General features: G+C 41.9%; 1 protein-coding gene across 8 annotated transcripts in view; it reads right to left on the reverse strand.

Moving 5' to 3' along the window:
* Nucleotides 1-25,283, reverse strand: part of FARS2 (phenylalanyl-tRNA synthetase 2, mitochondrial) — a 346,061-nt gene that overhangs the window by 225,888 nt on the left and 94,890 nt on the right. For all 8 annotated transcript variants that reach the window (XM_054985536.1, XM_054985534.1, XM_054985533.1 and 5 more), the window contains 2 exons: nucleotides 15,202-15,361; nucleotides 11,396-11,527 (listed from right to left, as the gene is read on the reverse strand). In XM_054985536.1, coding sequence (XP_054841511.1) covers nucleotides 11,396-11,527; nucleotides 15,202-15,361 — 292 coding nt within the window. The remainder of the gene's footprint in view (nucleotides 1-11,395; nucleotides 11,528-15,201; nucleotides 15,362-25,283) is intronic.

A 25,283-nucleotide genomic window follows, 5' to 3' on the forward strand; every position in this document is an offset into this window, starting at 1 on the left:
CAATCTCCTCAATACCCTCGAGCATGGGGAAGCCTACGTACGCCGGATTATCTCCATAGATACGTTTGAGGAGCTTGTCCTTGGTCTGGGGAAGTGCCGAAGAGATGTCCATCTCGAGAGCCTTGGCCATCCTTGCCATCTGATCGGCGTAGATGCGGAGGTCCTCGAATGGCGAATCCGCAGATGGCACTAGCTCCTCAGCTGGCGATGGTTCGGACCAGGACTCCGACTGGTAGCCGCCAAAGCTCTCGACATCCTCCTCATCGGAACCGAGCTGGGATTCCGGAACCTGGAGCGGAGGGGGAGCCCACGCCGACCTCGACGTCGAAGGCCTCGGTTCCGACACGGAGAAGCCCGCAGGTGCCCCCTCCCATTGGCAACGGTATGGCGAGGGGAGGTAGGAAGCCTGCCGATGCCGGGACGCAGTGGACCGGACTGATCGGACACTGTCCCCGGAACCATGCCGCTCACGACCGACCAGAGGTGGAGATGGACGGACAGGCGACGGACGGCTCCGACGAGGAGATGGGCTCGGTTCCAGCCTCGGCGACCGAAGGGCAAGCGATGGTCGGCTCCGACGGTGCGGGCTCGGCTCCGGCCCCGACGAGAATTCCGCGGGCACCGTCTCGAAGGCCATCGGATCCGGCACCTGCACGGAGATGTCCTCTGGCCCCGGGGAGCCCAGGTGAGGGGAAGGCGTGTGAGGAAGCACGATGACCTCCTCCTGAGGAGCGGGACGCGGTGACCGATGGTGCTTGGTCTTTTTCTTCTTCTTCGGTGGTTCCGAAGAAGACCTCGGAACCGACGCGCTCCTCGCCTTCGAAGGGGACCTCGGCTTCGACCTCTTAGGCTTCATCGGAACCGATCCGACCGTCGGTTCCGACCGGGGACTCGGTACCAGGATCCTCGGTTCCGAAGCTGGTCTCGGATCCGACCTGGTAGATGACGCGCTACGGGGCGGCCGCACCGGTCCCTGCGCTGGAGAGGCCGCTCTCGACGCCGAGGTACTCGGGGGACGCGGTTTCGACCCCGACCTCGCGGAGGCCACTGAGCCAGCTCTGGAATGCCGTTCGGCAGAGGGGCTTGGGCCAGCCTTGGAGGAGGGCAACGGAGCGCCTCCGGACATGACCTTCTGCCACAGGGAGGAATTCAATCGGGCCTTGCGCTCCTGCCGGGCCTTGCTGGTGAAGCCCTGGCAAATTTTACAGGCCGTCACATTATGGGTCTCTCCCAAACAGAACAGGCACAGTTCATGGCCATCGGTTTTGGCCATTTTCGTGTGGCATTGGAGGCAATGCTTGAAGAGAGCCTTTGAGGCCATCTTCAGGGGCACGCGAAAGGAAGGTCAAAAACAGTCCGAGTCAAATTACCGAGTCCACAACAATGTCCAAAACGAGATCCGAAGAATAGTCGAGGTCACGAAGTCCGAAGTCAAAAGCCAAGCAATCAGTCAGAATAAAGCACGAAGCACAAAAAAGCACAGAGCAACGAAGCTCACGTTCTCTCCAAGCGGCGGCAAGAAGAGAACTGAGGGAAGGGGCCGTTGGTCGCTGGAGGATCACGTGACCGTTTGGGCGGGAAAACGGTCGCTGAGGCGCGCGACAAACGGCCCCTTCGGAGCCATGGAAGCTCTAGAAAATTCTCCGGCGGCTGGCCTGCGCCTGCGCAGTCCCCATGTGTGGAGGCACAGAAGAACGAAGATGAACGTAGATATTTTCTGTGAGCGGGGTGTATTGCGATATGGAAATAGTTGTCCTTTAGGTCTAGGACAGCCAACCATGAACCCCTTTGAAAAAACTAAATGACACTGGAGAGCGTCAACAAGCAAAATTCTTCAACTTTAATAAAAATGTTTAACTGTCATAAATCCAAGATTGGCCTGACTCCTCCACTCTTTTTGTCAACCAAGAAGTACTTGGAATAAAATCTGGCTTGGGGCTCAGAGGGAGGCACATTCTTAATAGCTCCCTTGGCTAATAGCTCAGAGATGACTGACTGGAGCTCTGGAGATGGTTGTGTCATGGATCTTCCCAGGAGGGACAGGGGCGGTGTTTCGGCAAAGTGTAACCAATAGCCATTTCTCACAATGGCAAGTAGCCATGAGTCCAGGAATGAACGTTGAGGTGCCTCATGAGAGTTAGAACACTGACTTCTGGCTTTGAGTTTGCTTGGGAGACTGTGGTTGTGACTGCTTTGGCCTTGATCTGCTGGATCTTCTTCTCACATTATGCTGAGAAGAAGAGAAGCCTTTTTGGGATTGGTATGGTTGACAGTTGTACCTTGGGGTGCGCTGTTGATATTGTTGCCGTCCCTGGGATCGATACTTTGTATGGTTGCTGCTGGTATTGGTGCTGTGGGGTGATGACCCCCAACGAATGAGCCGTTTGTCTGTTAGTTTTCATCTTGATAAGTGAGTCATCTGTTTTTTCCAAAAACAGTGAAGTACCCTCAAAAGGGAAGTCCTCTATCTTGCCACGCTTGTCATGGGCCAGTGCTGTAGATCTCAGCCATGAGTGTCTACGCAGAACTACTGTGGAGGCCATGGTCCTAGCAGCGCAATCAGCTTCATGTTTAGCCACTGACATCTGCTGCTTGGGTAGCCTGGAGGCCTCACCTTGAAGTACTTTCACCAAGGCTCTCTTATCCTGAGAAGGACTGGAGGTACAGTCCCAGAGGAAGAAGTTGTAGGACCCCATTATGGCCTGGTAATTTGAAATCTGGAGATTCCGAACAGCTGAAGAGTAGATTTTTCTGCCCAGTGCATCCAGTTTATGACTTTCTCTGTTGCTTGGTGAGGAATGTGATCTGAATTTGTACTTGGTCTGGACCTCTTCTGTCACTAGGGAAGAGGGACGCGGGTGATTGAACAAGAACATGCAATCTTGTTGCTTATGTTTGCAGAATCCCTCGATCTTGTGCAATGTGGTAGGGGTACAGGGCAGTTTCTTCCATATGCTGTGGGCTATATCTAATAAGTCCTCCACAGTAGGGAAGGCTACAGAAGTGGAGGTCTCAGAGCACCTTACTCTTTGGTTTCTGGGTGGATGAAGAGATATCCAGCTCCATTCTAAGCATCTGCTTAGTCTTCAGTGGGTGAGGATGAGGTTGGATCCCCTACTACCTCCTCAGGTGAGGGATCAGAAGCCAGATCAGAGACTCTGTCTGACTGTGACATGGTGTCCAGCTCATCCTCTAATCCAGACACTGAAGGTGCTGGGAAGTGGCATGATGATCCCATAGATTCTGAAGGTGGTCTCTGGGTTGACACCGGGGGACCCGGGTTCGTAGTCATGAGCGGAGCCAATTTTAGCCAGGACATGAAGTCTTCCCAATTTGGAATCTGCTGTAGGTATTGGGGCAGAAACTGCCATGGGGTCGGAATCAGTTGGTTAGAAGTCGTTGGAACCGATGGTGGTGCCCAGTGTTGTATAGTGTTGGGTCGGAATGGGTTGCATTGTTGTACCCAGCATCAGAACCAAAGTCGTCGGGGCTGATGATATTGGATCCACAAGCTGTTTAGGGCTCGGTACTGGGCCCGGAGTGAAGGAAGGCATTGGATCCTCTCCCAGAATCTCTCCCTCTTCCTTTGCAACGACCATTGTGGGGGTAGGAGGAGGTGATAGAATCGGTGGAGGGTGTAGAATCTCCTCCTCAATAATGAGAGATGGTATCGAAGAAGTGAAACAGTGCTTGCTCCAATAGGAGGGAGCGGAAGCCAGCCTTTTGAGATGTTTAGTCTTGGCCTTGGATTTTTAAGAGATCGGTTCTGATGAGGCACGTTCAGATCTGGATGATTCTGAGTGTCGTTTCGTCATGCCCAACTTGCGCTTAGGTTCAGTATCGGTTCCTGATGTTGTTGGATCCAATGAACTGGTCAGAACCAATTTGGGTTGTGGATAATCAGATCGCTTCATAGTTAGTTCCAAGGCCTTGGAACATGTGGTCAGGTACAGCTCAGTGGATGACTGAGCTGCTGGCCTGGAGGAGCCCAACAGGACCATCCACCCAAGGGCCACTTTTAAACAGGCAGCTCAATTGCTGTGCACATTGCAGGTTAACCCCTGGCAGTGGCGGCAAGCTGCAACATTATGGGACTCACCCAAACATAGTAGGCACAGGTTGTGTTAATCCGTGTGTGGCATTTTGGTGTTGCACCTGGAACGTTTTTGAAAAAGGCCTTGAACAACATGGTAAGTCAGAATAAGGACGCTAAGAAGCGAAAGAGAAAAGGAGCAAGAGCGAAGAAGAGCGAAGAACCTCTCTCGCCGGCAGCAAAAGAAGACCTGAGGGACGATGGGGGCGTTCCATCAGAAGACACTGCAATCAGGTGGAAAACCACCGTGCATGCACATGACTGCCAGAACACCCCCCTCAAGTCTTTTAGAGCAAGAAATCTCTCTCCAAAGCAGGCCTGTGCATGCACAGTCCCAATATGGGGCTACACAGAAGAATGAAGACAAATAAGGAGTTATGAATAAAAGCCTTTGAAATAATTGTGTCAGAGGAAACAGTGCTATTCTTTAGATGCTTAGGCCTGCATCTAAACATCTTCACCAGAAGTCTACAAACTTGTTTACCATTCTGAGAATCCCCTCCCATTCTGGTGAGTGAGAAGCTGCAGTCCTCCTACCAAGTATAAATGGGGAGGGGGGGGGTCATCGCCACAGTGGCACTGTGCTTCTGCATCACTGTGTTTTCTGAAAGCTTAACGTTGATACAACAATTGGCAGGGAGATGGTTAGTATTAAGGTGATGGCATATAATTGGAGAGTGGGACAATAATCCAATTGCTTGAGAATACTTTGTTAAACAACAGCTTTTCCAGACTGCTAATTTTATTCTACAGGGATTTACCGGCACACAGAATAGAAACCAATAATTGTGGTTGTTATCCTCTACCTCACTCCAAGTCTTCTTCAGGTGTAAAATAACATTGGAAGGGGTGGGGCTCATAGTTCCAGGTTTTAGAGGAAGCAGAAACAGAAATTTCCTTTTAGACTTCTTCTGCCTACTTCAAAACGATAATATAAGAACCTCTTCCTCTGACCTTGAACAATTTCTCATGTTGCTCTGAACAGATGCCCTCACCAGAAGGCCAGGGACACTTTCTGCTGGTGATTAGATTTGTAGAAGCTTGGAAACCCACCCGCCTCTTTTAGTAGATGACACCCATGCCCTCAGCTCATTTTATGTTTTCAGGTCATGCCCACAGTAGGAAGATCATCAGCTTAATGTTAGTTGGACTTGCAATCCTGTTTTGCAAACCTGTGACAGGCTGGGCAAGAAAGAGTCAAAGTTCAGTCTGATATTTTCAACTCTCTGACTGCGATACATTGTCGAAGGCTTTCACAGCCGGAGAACATTAGTTGTTGTAGATTTTCTGAGCTTTATGGCTGTGGTCTTGGCACTGTAGTTCCTGATGTTTTGCCAGCAGCTGTGACTGGTATCTTCAGAGGTGTAGCCGAAAGACAGAGATCTCTCAGTGTCAAACTGTGGAGATGTTAGCAGGTAATTTACATCTACTCACGCAGGTGGGTTTGGGCTGTCATCCTGTAAGAGTTTCCCAGGGTGTGGAATGCTAATGGGGGGAAGCTTCACTGCATCCTGAGGAGGTTCTTTTGCATATGGATTGGTGGTTGATATGCTAATCTTATCAGCAGGGCTACTATAAGATGTAGAGTATTTTGTTAGTCTGGTGTTTTTCAGGACTGGAAACCATGTCCTATTCATTCGTAAACTCTCTTCTTTCCTGTTGAAATTGTGCTTATGCTTATGAATTTCAATGGCTTCCCTGTGCAATCTGACAAAGTAGTTGGATGTGTTGTCCAGTATATTAGTGTCCTGGAATAAGATACTGTGTTCTGTTTGAGTTAGGCTATGTTCAGCCACTGCTGATTTTTCAGGTTGGCCAAGTTTGCAGTGTCTTTCATGTTCTTTTATTCTTGTCTGGATGCCACGCTGTGTGGACCCGATGTAAACTTGTCCACAGCTGTAGGGTATGCAGTATACTCCTGCAGAGGTGAGGTGGTCTCTACTGTCTTTTGCTGATCGTAGCATCTGTTGTATTTTTCTGGTGGGTCTGAATACTGTTTATAGGTTGTGCTTTTTCATAAGTTTTCCCATCTGATCAGTGATTCCTTTGATATATGGCAAAAACACTGTGCCTGTGACCTTGGAGAAATGTTGCTCATCAAAGTAGACTGTACTGGGCTAGACACAGCAAAAGGACTAACCCAGTATAAAATCACATATTTATTTTTTCAAGTTAAGTGCTTGACAATATTATGCAGTGTTTGGTTTAGACCTCAACTTTACCTTTCTGGATTGCTCCAAATGCTTGACTGGCTATAATCAGAGTGGACAAGAAAACCAAGAGTGGAAAAAAGCCATCTCAGAAACTGCATATCTTGAAGAGAAGGCAAAGAAATGAATCTTTTTTGTTGTGACCTTGACTTCAGACTTCCCCCTCTTATATTCTGTGATATGCACTTGTAAACAAGCACTATATTGACAGCTTTCTGGGAACTGTGGTCTCAGTTGTCACTGAATGATTAACTACCAATTAAAAACATATTTATTGGATAAAGTTGCCAACAGCCTGGAGGGGGAAAAAATGTTCTGTGTCTTTAATAGAGGCCTAATGTGCAGAAAGGAGGCAGTGAAGCTTTCCATGGTAGATAACATCACCAAGTAAATAACATCTCATCAAGCCTTTAATAAGGGAACAGGACCCTTTTTTCCAGATTGTGGGCAACTCTAATTGGGGTTTGTTAGAAGGGACACAACATTTAGGAAGCTGTAAAACAGAGTCATTATACATGCACAAAAAATGATAAAAGACAGAAATTAAAGTTCTAAGACTTAAAAGGAATGTCCAACTTTTATGACCGATGAGAAGGTAATTATTTTAAAGAAAAAAATTAAGTTAGGAAATGGTTCCTTTAGAGAATACCTTTTTAAACATGGTTGCCTTGAGACAGACAGACAGACAGACAGACATGAAATAATAGAAATATGGTAGGATCTTTGGAGGTTAAATCAAAAGACAATACTCCCTAGTGAGTTGAAACATCAGAGTTTAGTTGCATGTTCTTTATTATGAAGAGAGTTTGTACCTTGGAGGAAATTTCAGGTTCCAGTGAAGTTGCCTCAACTCTTTGATGTTTTTGGTTTTGAACATTTAGACTCAAGTGAAGAATTTTGTTGTACCATTTAATGCCTTATAGAATCTATGCTGGGGCCTCTCATCCTTTGTGTTAAGAGAATAGTGTACAGAACAGCATTTTACTGAGAAACCTTTCTTTGATTTGACTTACATTTGAATAGAAGCATGAGCTGAGCTAATGAATAGTTAGAGAACAGCAAGAGCCAAAGCTTCAGTAGTGTCACTCACACCTCTTCATCATTCATGGGCTTTTTTTCTCGTTGGATTCCTTGGTTAAAGAGTCTGCAACCTTTTCTGTCTGGCTTTACATGTTGTCCTAGCACCGTAATGCAGCCTCCTAACTCTCTAGTGTCTGGTGCTGAACTTCAGAATACTTGGCACAAGTCAGGGGGCTGTAGAAAGTTTTGACACTAAAGTAAAGCAAGGTCTATTCCTTTGCTTTCCTCACTCATTTAGATGTTTTACAAGGTGATTCTAAGCAGAGTTATACCCTTTTAAGCCCAATGGACTTAGATGGTTGTAACTCTACTGAGGATTCCACAATTAATCTTTTAAGTCACGGAAGCCATCTTGTTCCAGCTGGTGTGCTGTAAGTCAAGTCTGAAATGATATATGAGACTACTACTTTAATGCATACCTTTAGTAGTCCTTTAGTGCAGTTTTGCTTTTGGTCTAGTGAACCAGGCCATAGTGGAGTGAGATAAGGGTAGACAAGGTTTTGTGATTTTGTCCATATATGCCACAAACCACTGATGCCTGTGCTGTAGGTTGGTCTTGGATTCAAACTGACTTGCAGAGAAATTTTTGAGGTGGTGTTCTGTGGAAACAGGCAGGGTCTCTTCAGGTATATTTAAGCTTTGTCTGTTCCAGTTCAACATGTTGTCATGGATATAGCTAGAACTACAAGGGGATAACTGCTGGATATGACCAATGACTATTATTGGTCCAGCACCATAACTAGGAAGGAAGTCTAGAGGCCTACAAAAAACAATCTTGAAGAAGGGCATAAAACAATAGAGTTATACAGTTATACTGCCATGTGTAGATTAGTAATGCCGTCTAACTCATACTAGTGCATACAATGCACCAAGGCCCAGGTGCAGGAAGTATCTGAGAAGGGCAAAAATAACAACAACAACATTTGATTTATATACTGCCCTTCAGGATAAATTAACACCCACTTAGAGCAGTTTACAAAGTGTGTTATTATTATCCTCACGACAATCACCCTGTGAGGGTGTGAGGTTGAGAGCTCCAAGAAGCTGTGACTGACCCTAGGTCACCAGCTGGCTTCAAGCAGAGCAGTGGGAATCAACCCAGCTATCCAGATTAGAGTCCTGCCGTTCTTAACCACTACACCAAATTAACGTCATAGAGACTGGTAACATTGTCGAAGGCTTTCACGGCCGGAGAACAATGGTTGTTGTGGGTTTTCCGGGCTGTATTGCCGTGGTCTTGGCATTGTAGTTCCTGACGTTTCGCCAGCAGCTGTGGCTGGCATCTTCAGAGGTGTAGCACCAAAAGACAGAGATCTCTCAGTGTCACAGTGTGGAAAAGAGAAGAGATGTAGGTCATTTGTATCTACTCAGGAGGGGTGGGGTTGAGCTGAGTCATCCTGTAAGAGTTTCCCAGGGTGTGGAATGCTAATGGCGGGAGGCTTCACTGTATCCTGAGGAGGTTCTTTTGCATATGGATTGGTACTTGATGTGCTAATCTTCTCTGCAGGGCTATTGTCAGGGATAGAATGTTTTGTTAGCCTGGTGTTTTTCAGAACTGGCAACCATGCTCGGTTCATTCTTAAGGTTTCTTCTTTCCTGTTGAAGTTTTGCTTATGCTTATGAATTTCAATGGCTTCCCTGTGGTCAGACTGCACAGGGAAGCCATTGAAATTCACAAGCATAAGCAAAACTTCAACAGGAAAGAAGAAACCTTAAGAATGAACCGAGCATGGTTGCCAGTTCTGAAAAACACCAGGCTAACAAAACATTCTATCCCTGACAATAGCCCTGCAGAGAAGATTAGCACATCAAGTACCAATCCATATGCAAAAGAACCTCCTCAGGATACAGTGAAGCCTCCCGCCATTAGCATTCCACACCCTGGGAAACTCTTACAGGATGACTCAGCTCAATCCCACCCCTCCTGAGTAGATACAAATGACCTACATCTCTTCTCTTTTCCACACTGTGACACTGAGAGATCTCTGTCTTTTGGTGCTACACCTCTGAAGATGCCAGCCACAGCTGCTGGCGAAACGTCAGGAACTACAATGCCAAGACCACGGCAATACAGCCCGGAAAACCCACAACAACCACTGGTAACATTATTTGATTATAGTTACATTGGTGGAGGGCCAAAAGATATAATCACTAATTCTGCATAGACTTTGTTAATACAAAAAGTAGCAAGATGAACTAGCTATTGTTATGTGTTTCAAGATGTTTCAAATATGAACAATATTGTTTGGTGTATGAAATCATAAACATAATAAATTAGCCAAGAATTTGAGTCTTTGAAGCAGCTATTGTTAAGAAAATTTTCTGAAACCCTATAAATATGACAAGCTAAACTAATCATGAGCTTCCTTTTTGGAGAGGCTTCTTGCCTGTGACCTTCATATCTGGGTAAGATACTTCTCTGGACTCATATAATTACTCTCCTTTAATGATCTATGTAGTTGTAATGGATGGTATGATTTTCTGTTGATTGAACTGATATCAAGAATAGTAAATAATTATTTTGTAATAATATAGGCTTAAAAAGGAAGCAGAGATTCCATAACTGTATTATTTGTGTACAACACCCATTAACAAACCTAAGACATTATCTGTGAGAGACCTCTTGCCAGGACTTAATACTAACAACAACAACAACATTCGATTTATATATATATTTAGGAAAACTAACTAGACTGTCAGAGTTTCTTAAGTGCATGACTATATCTAAATCAGGCCTGGCCAGAGCCATCCAGAACAATGTGCTCATTACTAAGATCAGTAGTTAGATACTGCCCTGCTGGTAAATGGTTGCAGAGGAGGTCTAGTCTCCAATTTTGCAGTCAGAGTACTCAAGGCACCAGAATGGTGTGATGGAAGTGATGAGAAAGAACTTATTCTTTGCTACTGCTGACAGATAAGGGGATTTGAGGACTCCAGGGGGAGGGTCATTCAGAAATTCCATTATGCTCCTGATGATATTAAGAGTATTACAGGGTCCCCAAATTTTGGAATTCGGCTGCAGGAGGGCAAGGTATTTTCCAATTATGCAGGGAGGAGCAGAATAGTTGCCCAATTCCAGATTGAGCCAGGAACAGTCTGCCCAGTACTAAACAACACTGCTGGTTAGACAGGAGTATGCTATAGCTCTTGCAGCACTAGTGTGGAATCCAGCCAGCTTTTCCACTCAATCTCACCTAATCCCTCTCTTTTCTACAGTCTCCCATTCCACATTATTTTTACACGATTTCCAGCATAGCAATTTGGACAATCAAAGGGGATCTCTTCTTCCTTTTTTCACCAGAGGAAAAACTGGTTGGATCCAATAAGATACACAACTCTAGACCAGACCCAGAAACTCAAGTAACCCACTAAGTTTCTGACAATGGCCATCCAGGTTCCCCTGGGAAAGTGATGAGCAGTACAACATAGAACATAAGAGAAGCTGGCTGCTCCAAGTTCAAGGCAGCATATTCTTGATCATTGAGCATCCAGTCCTAATTGACTTGGCCAGCTACTCTTTCATGGACCTGATATTTATGAAAGTATCTAACCTTTTTAAATTCAGTCTCAGCATGAATTGTACGCTGAACCCCTTACACTAAAAATGGTCTCCAAATCTGACATTTGGTGCTCAGTCTTAGCTTAAATTGAGGCCTGTGACCATTCTACAGAAGTTTGGCAACTCTTGAGTTATATACACCAGGTGGGTAGATAGTGTAATGCATACTTTTTCAGTTTTCAAAACAAAACAGATTTCCTCCCACTGAAAACTACATAACTGGTCTTAAGGTGCTAAATTTCTGGCTTACCAATTAAACATAGAACTTTAACAGTGCAGCACGAACTGTCTGCTCTCTGTTTCTAAGCTGTCAGCAATCACCACTGCTAACATAGATCTGTGGGTGGACGCAAGTGTGCGCTGCAAGCAGATGCAATGTGCTGGACCATGAAACTGATTGTGGTGGAAGTCTTTGCTAATAGAGATGTCAATGAAGCAAAAGAGCTTTCATACCTGAATTAACTAGCTGCTGCTCCATGACCCCGCAACCTAAGACCTCCATCCATTCTCCCCGGAAGCTGATTTCCATTTCGAAGGAAGGGTGAGTAAATGGGAAATAGCAGTCCACCCATCTAATCTCGAGCCCTATGGAGAAACAAAGATGTAAGCAAAAAAGAGTAAGTGATTTAAAAACCTTACTTCGCCCACCCTAAATAAAACTTGCCTTTCAGTTAATTACATCAATTATTGTAATCCAAGGGAAAAAAATAGCAAACTAACCAATTTACAACACTTTTTTGTGCATGCGAGGCAATAAGTCTTAGAACTTGGGAGGGGGGGGAACAGCCATGTCTTTTCTAATATGAAAAACAGTTTGTGGAGTTCGGGCACCCTTTAAAACCAAATCAATCACTTGTCAAACTTTGGCAACCACCTGGCATAGAAGGAAAATGAGCTAAGATCATGGGCAAAGCAGGTAATTTTGTTATGCTCAGTAACTGGAAATGACTAACTGCTCCTCAGAGATACAGCTAAATCGTTTTATTGTTATTATTTTACAATTCTATTTCCCCCCCACTATTACCTTAACGACCTCTTTTGGAAAATAAATCTCCACTGTTGCAGGGGTTTTTTGCACTATTAGTGCAACCCACTTTAAACACAAAGCTATTCTCTTCTGATTTGTGCCACCGTATGAATATTTTATAGAGCTGTATAATGAATAAACACTATATATAAACTACTGATATATTTCTAATATATACATGACAAGCTCCATTAACCAAATGGCATGGGACTTTTACACAGACACACAAATCCACCACAGGCTAGTTAAGTAGAAGGTCTGATAAACAGAGTGAAGTTTGGAGGCCTTATGCCAAAGGTAAAGCTAAGCATTGTTAAACTCAAAATGTAGTGTTTACCCAGATTAACAAGTGTGTAAAATCAGGAGCAAAGAACAGAAAGGTTGGATGACAGGAACACAGCAACACACACTGGGAACTAAGCCAAGAGAGAAGAAATAAGCTCTTGCAGCCAAACAGGGCCAGTTATCTCAATAGAGGGAAAATGTTTGCCAGAGAAAGACTTATAAGGAAATTGCATGATAATTATTAATAATAGATCAACATATGACTGGAAAGATACATCAAGAGCTAACTCTGCACTACAACATCCTCTTTAATGGAGTTGATTAAGAAATGGCAGGTGACACAATTTTGGGGCAACACACATCTGATCCTATTGGTCTGAACACTTTCAGTATGTGGTGTTGGAGGACTAATGCTCTGCCTCCTATGCTATTTAACTGCTACTGGGAGAGACTGGCTGGAGACTTGAGGTGAAGTGTCATCTGTATGGGTATGACACCCAACACTGTTTCTCCTTTTCATCTAATCTAGGTAGAACTAGGTATTAGACAAATATCTTGTAGGCTCCATCAGATCATGGAGTTAGTATTCAACTGGATTGAGATGTGATGGCATTTTCCATTAAAGATCAGTTCGTCAGTTTAGAGGTGCTTCTAGATCTAATTTAGTAAATAGATGTTCAAGTTGTATCCATTGCATGAATATGTCTTCCATCAAGTTCAGCTGGTGTGCAGAATGCACCCCCTTCTGAGGAAAAGTGATTTGGCCATAACCATTCATTATCTGGTTGCAACTAGGTTTGATTACTGTAACGTGGTTGTATGTAAAAGAAATTTCAACTGGTTCAGAATAGAGCAGCCAGACTGGGGCACACTGTAGTGATCATACTGGTCTAATCCTGAAAGATCTTCTCTAGATGCTGCTTACAGGCCCCAAGGCAGAGAGTGACAGAATGACTCTAGGCAAGATTTATCATATGTGCTGGAGCCTTGAAATGATACAACATAGCTCAAAGTATATGGAAGATCTTCATCAGCCTTTTCCAATAAATTTAGAGTCCCCTTTCCCCAAATATAAATGCTTGAACGTAAAAAGAGTGGTAGACATTCTCATCAATCTGTTTCATCTACAACCCAACAATTCACAGTCAGAGTTCATAAAATGCCACATATCAAGAACCAAGCGCAATATGCACGGCAAATGAAGCAGACTTTACAAAAGAAGCATTCATAAACACCAAACAGGAAAATTCTAGAGAAAAGAGGTTTGTTAAAAACAATGTTTATGTAGGAGTTTTAATTGCAATGTTCTCTGTTAGATTTTCTGCTAAAAATACTCCCCTTCAACAGCTCTGAAACTTGCCAACATCTTGCATGAATTCTAATGCTAGCCAGTAGTTTTGTGACAGATAATTGTGTCATCTCTGAAGGCAAAAGTTCTTGCTAGAAAATAAATTCAAGAACAGCCTTGAAGGGCTGGAAGAATATTCATCTAGTCCAGCATTCTTTACCCTGTAGAAGCTTAGAAGCAAAGGGAAGGTAAACATTTGGCCATCCCTTATTTTAGGTCCTCAATGTCTGATACTCAGATGTATAATGCCTCTTGGTAAGGGGGTTCATTTTGATATTGTGGCTAATAATCTTGGCGATAAGCTCATTCAGCACGAATCAGTCTAATCCATTTCAAAAGCCATTGAAGTTAAAGGCAATCATCCCGTAATAGCAAATTATACACTTCATGAATAAGTAGTGTGTTATTTCCATATAGGGAGAGTCAGCATGGTACAGGGATTAGAGTATCAGAGAGACTTCAGATGGAATTCCTTCTCTGCCCTGGCAGCATACCAGTCACCCTCTCCTCACAGGGTAGTGAAGATAAAATGGAGGATGATGGAATGATGTTGTAAGTTGCTTTGGGTCTTCATGGGGAGTAAAGAGGGAACAGATATCTAAATAATGTATAAAATATATTTATTTATTTACTTCATTCATATGGTACCTCAGCTTTCTCCCCACTGGGGACCCAAAGTGGCTTAAAACACTGTTCTCCCCTCCCACATTTTATCTTCACAACATCCCTATTAGATAGCTTAGGTTGAGAGTGCATAACTGGCCCACCAGGTCAACTAGCAAGCTTCCATGGCAGAATGGGCATTCATATCTGGGTCTCCTAGATTCCAGTCCAAAGCTCTAAGCACTACACTACACTGACTTTTACTACTTTTAACAATACATAACAGCATAACAAAAGACTGACCATCCCAGACCTATTTCAACTTTACCCCCTACTCTTCTGCCCCAGAGAACAGGGGATCTGCAGCTTAGGGCTGAAAATTTCTGCCCTCCTGCTTACTATACTAATGAGAGGTACTCTTGGTTCTTCTTGTAAGTATGTTTGTGAAGTGTGTGTAAGAAAGAGTATGGACCAAGTTCTATGACATCATTTATGATATTCCTGTTGTTATCATGGGTTGATTTGTGCTTTCTATGTATGGGTTTGGTCAATGAGCAATATCATGACAGGCAGATGGTTGTGGAGTTTTCAGAGCTACTGCATTAGCTCTTGTTTCTACTACTATTATAATGTGCTTTCTGTTTTGCTGCTGGGAGAGCACAGGATTGTGCCTTCATTATGCTACTGTGATGGAGTGGTTCAAGTGTTGGACTAGGCTCTGGGAAACCCAGGTTCAAATCCCCACTCTGCCATGAAAGCTTGCTGGATGACCATAGGCCAGTCACGCACACAAAGGCTAACTGACCTCATAAGGCTGTTGTGAAGATAAAATGAAGAAAGGGAGAATGATTTAAGCTGTCTTGGGTCCCCATTGGGAAGAAAAGTGAGGCGCAAATGAAGTTAAATAAATAAATAAATAAATAAATAAATAAATAAATAAATAAATAAAATGCCAGTGTGTTCACAGGTCTGCAACGTAGCCTTTTAGGCACTTACCATCACCAAAGAGATGAATCATAAGTTTTGTCAGTGCTCGTTTCAAACTGTGCTCCACAAGCTTCACTGCTTCCATAGTGTGCATCTCTTGCTTGAGTGGTGTCCGAAGACCTTTTTCAAACAAGGAAAAAGTTTCTCCACCACTGATACTGCTGAATAGCTGGACAAAAAGAAATTACAAGAAACCCTTAGCATCTCTATAATGCTTTACAAGTATTCAAAAAAAATCACACACTTTCTCTTGGCTATCCATACAACAGCATTGGAAGCTGATTAGTATTTTTGTTCTAATATGATCAATCCAAGTAATAGAAATAGAGGCTTGCTTAAGTCAACCTAAGAGAGTTCTTGGATATGGTGAGATTTAAACAGGAGGCTCCAGCGGGCATAATTCGTATCATCAGTTCTTATCTGTTCGTTCTTCAAAGCCATTTGCTTAATACAAATGTTTTATGTCTAACTATTTAATAACATTTAAAGCTTGGAGGGGTCATAATTTGGAAAAGAAATACAATATCTGCATCATAAAGAACTCCGCTTTTGAAATGGGCATATCTAGCCTGCAAGAGATACACAGAAAATTCTTAAAATATTACCATAATATTTTTATGAAGGAATATGCAACATTACTTTTCAGTGTACAGAGAGCTATACAAATCGTATTTATTCCAGCCACCATCTGGCAAGGAAGGCACTGTTGAGAGATATGTCTGAGGGCAACTGGAAAGCTGTGAGGCCAAGGCGCTGATTTGAACATGGGACTCTCACAGCCAATCCCAACACTTAATCAACAATGGGAGCCTCTTTTTTTATATGGCCATTATAGATTCTCCTTTGGGTGAGGAGGTGCAAAAGAGGCAAATTCTGGATTTGTCAGCATACACTGGCTGTTAGCAGGATCTGTGAGGGCATTTAATAAAGCCTTTAAAATCTGATGAATCAACAGTTTGGGCTTAACAGTAGTAAATGGGTGAAACTGGGAAGGTTAGCAGCTCGCTCTGTGGTGAACAAATGCCTGTATATTTTGGATTTGTTTGAGCGTTACGAACAGAGCCTGTAGGGTATGCGCTCCTTTATATCTGAGATTGTCCTATCCAAAGGCAACCCTATTGTATTTAGATTATTAAACTTCCTCAAAATAGGAGAGCATTTATGCTTCGAAAACTAAATTCTATTTCTTCCCTAGTAATGCAAGTTCAAATGCAAAGGATTCCATATTCTGACAGATCTTATGATAGTGCTACTGGACAGACAGAAACTTTGGGCATTGTTTACTAGATTGCACTATTTTTCACAGTATTAGGGATTTGCGGCTTACTCCTATTTTTATGCTAATGCAGGGCTATCAATACCAAGTAAAGTTAAAAAAAACTTTTGGAAGGCATGGATTTAGGCGTTACCAACCATAGCTATTGCCAAAAAAATTTTTGCCCATGTTATTACATTTAAAGGATTTTAAGTGGAGTAAACTGTAGGTTATTTAAAAAATATTTATTATTGTTGTATTTAGTGTGCCATTGCTCAAGGCCAGTGGCCAAATGAGCAGTATCATTAAAGTAAGTAAAATCTGATGAATTAAATATTTTTTGAAGCTAGTAGTCATTATTGATTTCTTTTCCATTTGCTATTTTGAGTCTCTTGCTTTTAACATATGTATGGGCTTAGCACCTATCTGCTGTGAATCCCTTAAAGATTCCAACTTCTAGACCTTCTCTAAATCATGTTTTAGTTGCCATTTTCTATTTCTTTTTAAAAAATGAACCCAGTGTTTGCAGTGATACTAAATTCTCCGTAAATTGAGCCCATTCTGTTAAAACCACTTCACCTTAATTCAAACATTTTTAAAAAATCTTCTGCAGCCTACAAACTGATGGATTAGCAGTGACACTAATGTGGAACCTGTGCATCAACAACAGCCCTTCCTGCCATCACAATCACTCTTTGACACAATAAAACCTGCAAGATCACACCCTGGTTCCGATGCTGTCAGTCAATGAGCAAATACTCAAGTCAATGTGTTAATAATGGAGTACCCTATGCTGTTTACAGTGGGGACTTTCAGTTTAGGAAGGAAAACAACACAAATTATTTTAGACAGTTTGCCACATCAGCTTTCAGTGCAATCACTGGGTCTTTGAGTCCACAAGACACCAAACACAGAAAGCTGAGCTTGTTTACATAGTTGGAATCCATCCACTTACATAACTGAAAAGGTATTCAGAAAAAAGCAAGTATATCCCACATTTAAGGGATATACACTATATAGCACCCATTGCTGGGTGTTAAGTTTATATTCCTGTATTTTTTATCTAGTTCACAGATACAGCCATTCATTACTTAACTGAGGTGTCACCTATTTAATTTATTGAGTACTTTTTATCCTGCCCTTCCTTGAAGAATCTCAGGCTGTATACATTGTTCTCCTGTCATCTATTTTATCCTCACAACAATCTTGTGAGGTATGTTCAGCTTAGAGAGAATAAGCTTCATGGCAGAGTGGGGATCTGAATCTAGGTCTCTCAGTGTCAGATCCTAGTCTGACACTAACTACCACATCTCCTCCTCTTTCTTTAAAGGGACCTCTTGTGTTCTCAGATATCAAACCAAATTACTACAGATATTCTACAATGCAGAGTGCAAAAACATACTTGGTAGTTTGTGTGTTGTTTTAATATGTTAGTTTTAGAATTGCTTATGCCCTGCTTCAGCATTTCTTCAACTCTGTGTTGGATTTCTGCTGTTTTTAATCCTTTGCAAATTTGCATTCATATACCCTATTAAATGTCTATTGAAACGCCTTTGAAATTGACTGTACTGTCTCACACTGTGTAACCCGCCTTGAGTCTTGGTGAGAAAGGCAAACTATAAATAATGTAAATAAAATAAATAAATAAATACTGTCTACTATTTTAAAGATGAAAAAGGCATAGTCATGTAGATTGGCGCCCTGAGTTGGGTAGCCTATGCAAGCTCAGTCTTGTCAGATCTCAGAAACTAAGCAAGGTCAACCTTGGTTAGTAATTGGATGGGAGTCCTCTAAAGAAGACCAGGGTTGCAGAGGCAGGTAATGGCAAACCACTGTTGTTAATCTCTTGCCTTGTTAGCTCCAGCAGGGACCGCCATAAGTCAGCTATGACTTGATGGCACTTTCCAGCATCACCTATAGATGAGTAGTTGGGGCTACAGAAGTATTCTGGCTGTCTAACAGCATGATCTGGAGACAACAGCAGAGCAAATAAAATCCAGACTCAAATGCATCACAAGCAGGGTCTAAAATAGTATGCAAGCAGATTGTTCAAGATGACAGAAGCAGAGACACAAGTGAAACGCATATACATATATCCACTATACAGCATTTATATCATTTAGAGGAAACTGGTCCTATTTTACAGCTGAGAAACACAGAAGAAAAAGATCAGTCACAGCATCCATAAAACAGAAGTAAAGCACAGTTCCCACAACTACTGCAAAACATTCTATACAGTCAAAGAACACAGACATTAATGCCGACACACTACAATGGAGCTCTAGAAGGGGAGTGCTAGGATTTCCTGATGTGATTAAATATTATGAAGCCATTCACCTTTCAAATGCAGTTAAATTGCTGGAACTAAACCATCAGCCAGAATGGGTTGCTCTACAACTTGAAAATATACTGTCCTATATGAAGTACATGAAGCTGTATGACAAATAATAACGGACAGACATCATAAAATACAATCTAATCCATTTCTAACCCCAATATTGGAGGTCTGGGATGAACTTAGAACAAAATTACCAAACAAATCCAGATTACAAACCTTTCTAAATCAACACTGGTTTCCACCAGGGTTGGGCAATAACGCCAGAGAGCCAGTTTGGTGTAGAGGTTAGTGGGACTCTAATCTGGAGAGCCGGGATTGATTCCCTACTCTTCCATTTGTAGCCAGCTGGGTGACCTTGGGTCAGTCACAGCTTCTAGGAGCTCTCTCAGCCTCACCCACCTCACAGGGTGATTGTTGTTAGTGTGGGGATAATGATAACATACTTTGTAAACTGCTCTGAGTGGATGTTAAGTGGATGCTACCTGAAGGGTAGCATATTTATATATATATATATATATATATATATATATATATATATATATATATATATATATATATATATATATATATATATATATATATATATATATATATATATATATATATATATATATATATATATATATATATATATATATATAGTAGTATATATATATATAAAAGGTACATCAATTCCACGGTTTCAATATCTTCAGGTAACGTATATGTGCTCTCAAATAGATTTGCAAAACATTCTTAAGCAACCTCTAACAGACTTTGAGGTAGTAATAAAAAAAGCACAGGAGTCGAAAAACACCTTATTTCAGCCATTTATAATGTATTATCTGACTTGAATAAAACACATACACTCACATACCAAACATGCTGGCAAAAAATCTGTCGCACAACTGACAGAAGCTGATTAGATATCTATTTGGAAACTACCCCCATTTAAATCTATTGTAACTGAAAGTTTACAAGCATTCAAAATCATCTCGCGCTGGTACATGACACCATTCTGAGTGGGTATTAAGTCATCCCGAAAGGCGGTATATAAATCGAATGTTGTTGTTATAAAAAATTAACCCATGTCATATCAGCTGCCAGCCCAGCTTGCTGGAAACAATGTGGTGAGATAGGAGATTACCTTCTCTGCTCGCTATACGTCCCAAAGCAGCAACATTCTGGGAAAGAGTTCTAAACGAAATCAAAACACTCACAGGGTAAATGAAATTGTATATTTTAAAGGAATGTAGGTTAACCCATTCAATAAAAACGATTAAAAAAAAAACACTCACAGGTATGCATATTCCCTTTTCACCAGAGACCTTGCTCCTAAACACTTGGGCATTAACAGGAGTACACAGATTAAGACACGAACTACATTGATCCTGTTAACAGCTGCCAAAGCAGCCATTGCCACCCCCTGGAAAAATGTAAATGCTCCAATTTCTCTCTACAGCATAAAAAAATTATGGGACAATTATACTACGGCTGCTGTTATTGACAATCTCTCACGTATTGACCCCCAGGTGACATCAAGAGACTTTATACTTAGCTGGTACCCAATTTTAGAATATCTAATGAAACAACAAGAAATTCCCAAAAGACTTAAAGATCTAGATCGGGGCTAAATTGGAAGTATATAATTCCTCTATATCATCGCAAAAAATGACTATTATTGATATCTCCACTACTAGTTATACACATCCACTTCCACATGCTCATGTACAACAATGCATAATAGGATGGATGTTCAATGCAGTAAGATATAATTGATAGAATGTGAATTGTAAATATATGTTATTTATGAATGTATAAATGTATAATAATTTAGAAAACGTACACTGAATGTAACAATTGTTTTTAGATAATTATCCTTGTAAAAGTTATTTGTATTGTTGAGATTTTGAAAACAATAAACAGAATTGGGGAGGGGGGAGAACACAGACATTACATTCTGCAAATATATTTAAAAGAACAGATGTTTCATCACATTTGCTTCTTTAGCAAGCTCTGTGAGTAAAAGTTTTAGCATCACTGTAATCAAAATTGCACCAGAAATACAGAGGCTTGGATAAAATTTCAGAAGCCCTGTTCTTTGTTGTGCACATGCTGGTTTTCAGCTACTAAAGGCATGTATAATTCAACATAATTTAAACACAATTGTCTGGATCTTGAAGTAATTTCACCTCTTCATGTATCTCAGTAACAGAAACAACAACTTGCAGTTTAAAAATATGCAGGGCACATATGTAGGTCACATGTCCTTAAACATTTTTATTAAGTAATAACAAGGTGAATGCTGAAACACTAGTGGTATTTCCCGTGAATAATCAGATTTTGGATACAGTTGGCAACAGGAAGCTGAATTATCAGAAGGGTTCTCCTCCATTCCTTCAGATAAGTTTCCCAAAAGGTTACACAAAGGTTGGCATCCTCTAAAACATATGTTTTGAGCTGTCCTCAGTATGTGCGTTTTCATTTGTTGCCTATTAAGTCCCATCTCTGAGATACATTCTCTTTAGATTTGCACCAGCTCCCTCTGCTGGAGAGCATAATGTACATAAAAATGATTAAAGCATGATTTCCTTTTCAGAACACTTAAATCAGACAAGTCTTCCAGATTAAGTTTTGGAGACACAGATGGCTCTATACCAAATACCTTCAGCATACAAAGGTTCATGGAAGTATGAGATGTGTGACTTCTTTCTCAACCAAAAAAGCCACAAAGATGATAGTTGTTTACCCTTCCCATATTGACTGAAAAAAAAGACCACCAATTTTTAGGGATAGGCAGTCAGATATTTCTTACCTTAAAAGTCATCTGACTTACCCAGCAATGAATCTGGCAGGCTATAACAAAGGCAGTCAAATGCTTCCAGGAACGTCTCCTGGATCAGTTACCATTGTCAATTGTTGGGAATTTAATGGAGCCTTCCTGCCTGCTGCCTGCTTCCCGGGAAATAGTATTTCTTCCACCTAATTTTGGACTTGGGACCACTCAGGGGGCTTTCTTGGCCAATCATACAGGCTTTCTTGGAGGGGAGGGAAATTTTAAACAGCAGCTGTTTGTTACATTAGTTGTCTTGTGCTGTGCGCATGCTGTACTTGCCCTGGGAGAGATGCCTTGCTTGGCTAGGATGAACTTTGCTGGACTCTTTTCTTGGCAGATTGGTTTTATTCACTCAATTATCAATTTATTACTGCTAGCTAGCCTTTCCACTATCACTTTTCCCCAGGGAGGGAAGTAGTGGGGGGGGGGGCATTTGGTTGCTGGGTTAGTTTGAGAGAGGAATTCTTTTTGTCATTGTTTTGAGTTCTGTGAAGATTAATCTCTGGTTTTGATCTTCTCCTTTTTCTTTTCTGTGCTTCTAAAGAATTTATTTCTTTTTAAAATTATTGTGATTCATTTTTCTTGGTTTGTTGACTTTTCTAGCTGCGCTTAGTTAGTGGGTTACCTGTTTCCCACCTTTTCATAGATTAACGACTTGGAGTAAGGTTGCGGGTTTTGTTGCTTAGGTTGGACAGTAGTTCCCTTTTCTTTTCTTACATTACTCTGCCGAGAAAGGCCATATGGTCCACCTCCCCACTCCCAACTTCAATGCACCATGAGCTTGCCTCAGTTTAAAATGCTATTTCCCTACAACATGATTAGTAGGGGTAGGTGAGCGGCTCACTAGACAGACACTCTAGAATAACTACTTTTACTCATAGTTATTAAGTTGTTTTTTAAAAAAAGCTGCAGACAACTGATGGCCATTTCCACACCTTTTCCCACTACGCCAAGAGAATGGCTGAGAGCAACTTATTCAAGGAGCTGTACTGGATGGACTACTTTGTCCAATTCGCTTGCAACTTGAAGAGGCTTTAGAAGAGAGGATGGACTAGATTCCCTGATATATTGATCACATTTGGTGGGGGGGAAATCCACTCAGGAAAAGCTGCTGTTTTCCCCAGATGGAAAACAACAGATAGACATCCAGGCCGATCTTAATCAAAATAGAAATGGAACCTGATGTATCTTCATGATACAACAATATTTCTGAGAATTCTTAAAACCAATACACTTTCTCTTTCTTAAATTATGATACAGAATTAAAGCAATAATTTTATCAGGGCACACCCCTACTGATTTTAATCAGCTACCATACTCCCTGGAAAATATTACATGAACATAGAGGGAGCAGAACCAGATGCAAATGTTTGTATGAACATCTACAGAGAATCTAACTGCATGCAACTAAGGGCTGGTTCAACACCCAGAAGTTGCTTGAGGAACCAAATGGGTAGTAGAGACTAGAGCTGGAAGAGACAATAATTGTGGTGTGCCTAGACCAGTGGTGCTGCAGTGATTCCTTCTCTACATGGTGTCTTAGATTTTGCCAGGACAACACGAGAAACAGCACATGTTACTACTGCTGCCCACTTGGAATCCGTCCATTGCAGGATACAGAAGCAGTTCTTCAGCCCACCTCAGATGGAGAATTCTGGGCAGGTAGCAACAGAGAAGGTACGTACTGGACGAGACCAGCTCAGGTGGAGTGCAGAGAAAACACTTTTGCAACCTATTTCAGATAAACAGAGAATCCTATACGGGCAGCAGCAAAGAAAGCATATGTTCTCCGCCCATGATCCTCCATCCAAGAGGGGATGCAGAAGTATTTCTTCTGCATACATCCCTTGGAACCTGGCAGGGAGGAGGTCATTTAGGAAGGCTCAATGGCTTCAGCCAGGCCTGCTGCAAATGCAAGCACATAGGAATCTGTCTGTGAGATCAGGAATCCTGCAACAGAAGGGGTCCCAATCATGCAGAGATGTACGTGCATGGACTTACATAAATATCCATGTAAAAACCCACAGAGGTTGGGAGTACATACCGTGTGCACAATGCTACTTTCTACCATCTACATGTTCAAGTGTGTAATCATATGTTCATTCTACCCCATTTGCTGCTGCCATCATATTTTCATCTGCCCTTCCTTGAAAAAACTCGGAGTGACATACATTGTTCTCCCTACCTTCATTTTATCCTCATAACAACTGTATGAGGTTGATTAGCTAAGAGAGTTTGACTTGCCTAAGTCACTCAGTGAGCTTCATGACTGAATGAGAATGAGAATCATCTTCTTCACAGTCTTAGGAGTCTCTGTAGATGTGCAGGTCTGGTTTCGGTTTTCTGTAGCCAACTTGGTTTTCTGTAGCCATGCAGCAGTTAAAAAGTAAATGGCTGTTAAAAATAAAGGAGAGCCCAAACAGTTTCAGAATGCCTCCCTCCCTTGCTATTTTGACATGGGGAATGGCATGGATGCATTCTGAGGCTGTTTGGGCTCTCCGTTATCTTTTTTACAGCCATTCCCCAAAGGTGTTGTGTGGCTGCAGAGAACTTGAGTTGCGTTTGGGAAACCCAGACCCAACTCTTTAAAAACCTACATGTCTAGCTTGGCTGTTAGACTAGCGCCCTAACAGTTGCATTTACATTGACTTCTCTTTCTAGTTGCGAAGGAGAGAAATACTGAATCTGCCAGAAGTTCAATATGGTCAATATTCATGGCAGCCCAGCAATCTCTCTCAAATTGTTTAGATTTTGTTACCTAACACTTAGACACTTGCTCAGGCTAAAGTTACTGTGCCCTTCACAAAGGACAAGAAGTCTGTGCATGTTTACAGACATTCATCTTGATGTGCTAAAACTTTTTGAATACAAAAGTTAATAAAACTATTTATTACAGATTTACTGAAGGGGCAGAGAGCTTTCTACAGCTATATTTCTCATTCCCCTTTTAAATATACTTCCATATTTTCACCTCTTACCCTTTTCCCTTTAATGCGCATAAATAAAGTAACACCCAGATTACACAGATTTAGAAGAAAAGAATTGAGATCCATAGTATAAAGGTTACAAGAATGTTTGTGCTGGAGTTCCCCATGCTCCAGATATGAATCTTAAGTGCAAAGACAGACGTGCTGGAGGAGGAAGCATATTGATATCTGGGGGATGAGCATATTGTTCAGGGTTGTGCATATCCTTCCTGTCTATGGAATGTACAGTCTGTGATGACTCTTTAATTCTAGTTTAATATGGAAATATATAATCACAGACAACACATGCTCTTTCAGGTAAAATGAAATAGTTCAGCAAGCAAAATCCAGTGCCACACACTTTCCAGATGCCATTCACTAAAAAAAAAATCTTTTGCAGATCGTCACTTGTGCAGAACTCCTAGACGCTGGCCATTGTAATCCCTTCTGAGACATATTGTACACAATTCAAAAAGGAGAAAATGTCTAATATTCATAAAAATTAGTTGTGGACTACACTGTGGCATTTCTAAAGCCAAAATCCATGCTTCAGGACAAAGTTAATACAATAGTAACATTCAACAAGCAGTCCAGGGTGGGGGTGGGGATTGGCTTTTGTTTCAGAGAAGAACAGTGATTGCCGCCGTTGCCGCGCAGCCATGGCCCGCGCGATTAGCCGGCAGAGAGGGCCTTCCCTGCCTCCGTCACCACGCAGCT

Source organism: Eublepharis macularius, chromosome 7 (assembly GCF_028583425.1).
Source record: "Eublepharis macularius isolate TG4126 chromosome 7, MPM_Emac_v1.0, whole genome shotgun sequence".
Lineage (NCBI taxonomy): Eukaryota > Metazoa > Chordata > Lepidosauria > Squamata > Eublepharidae > Eublepharis > Eublepharis macularius.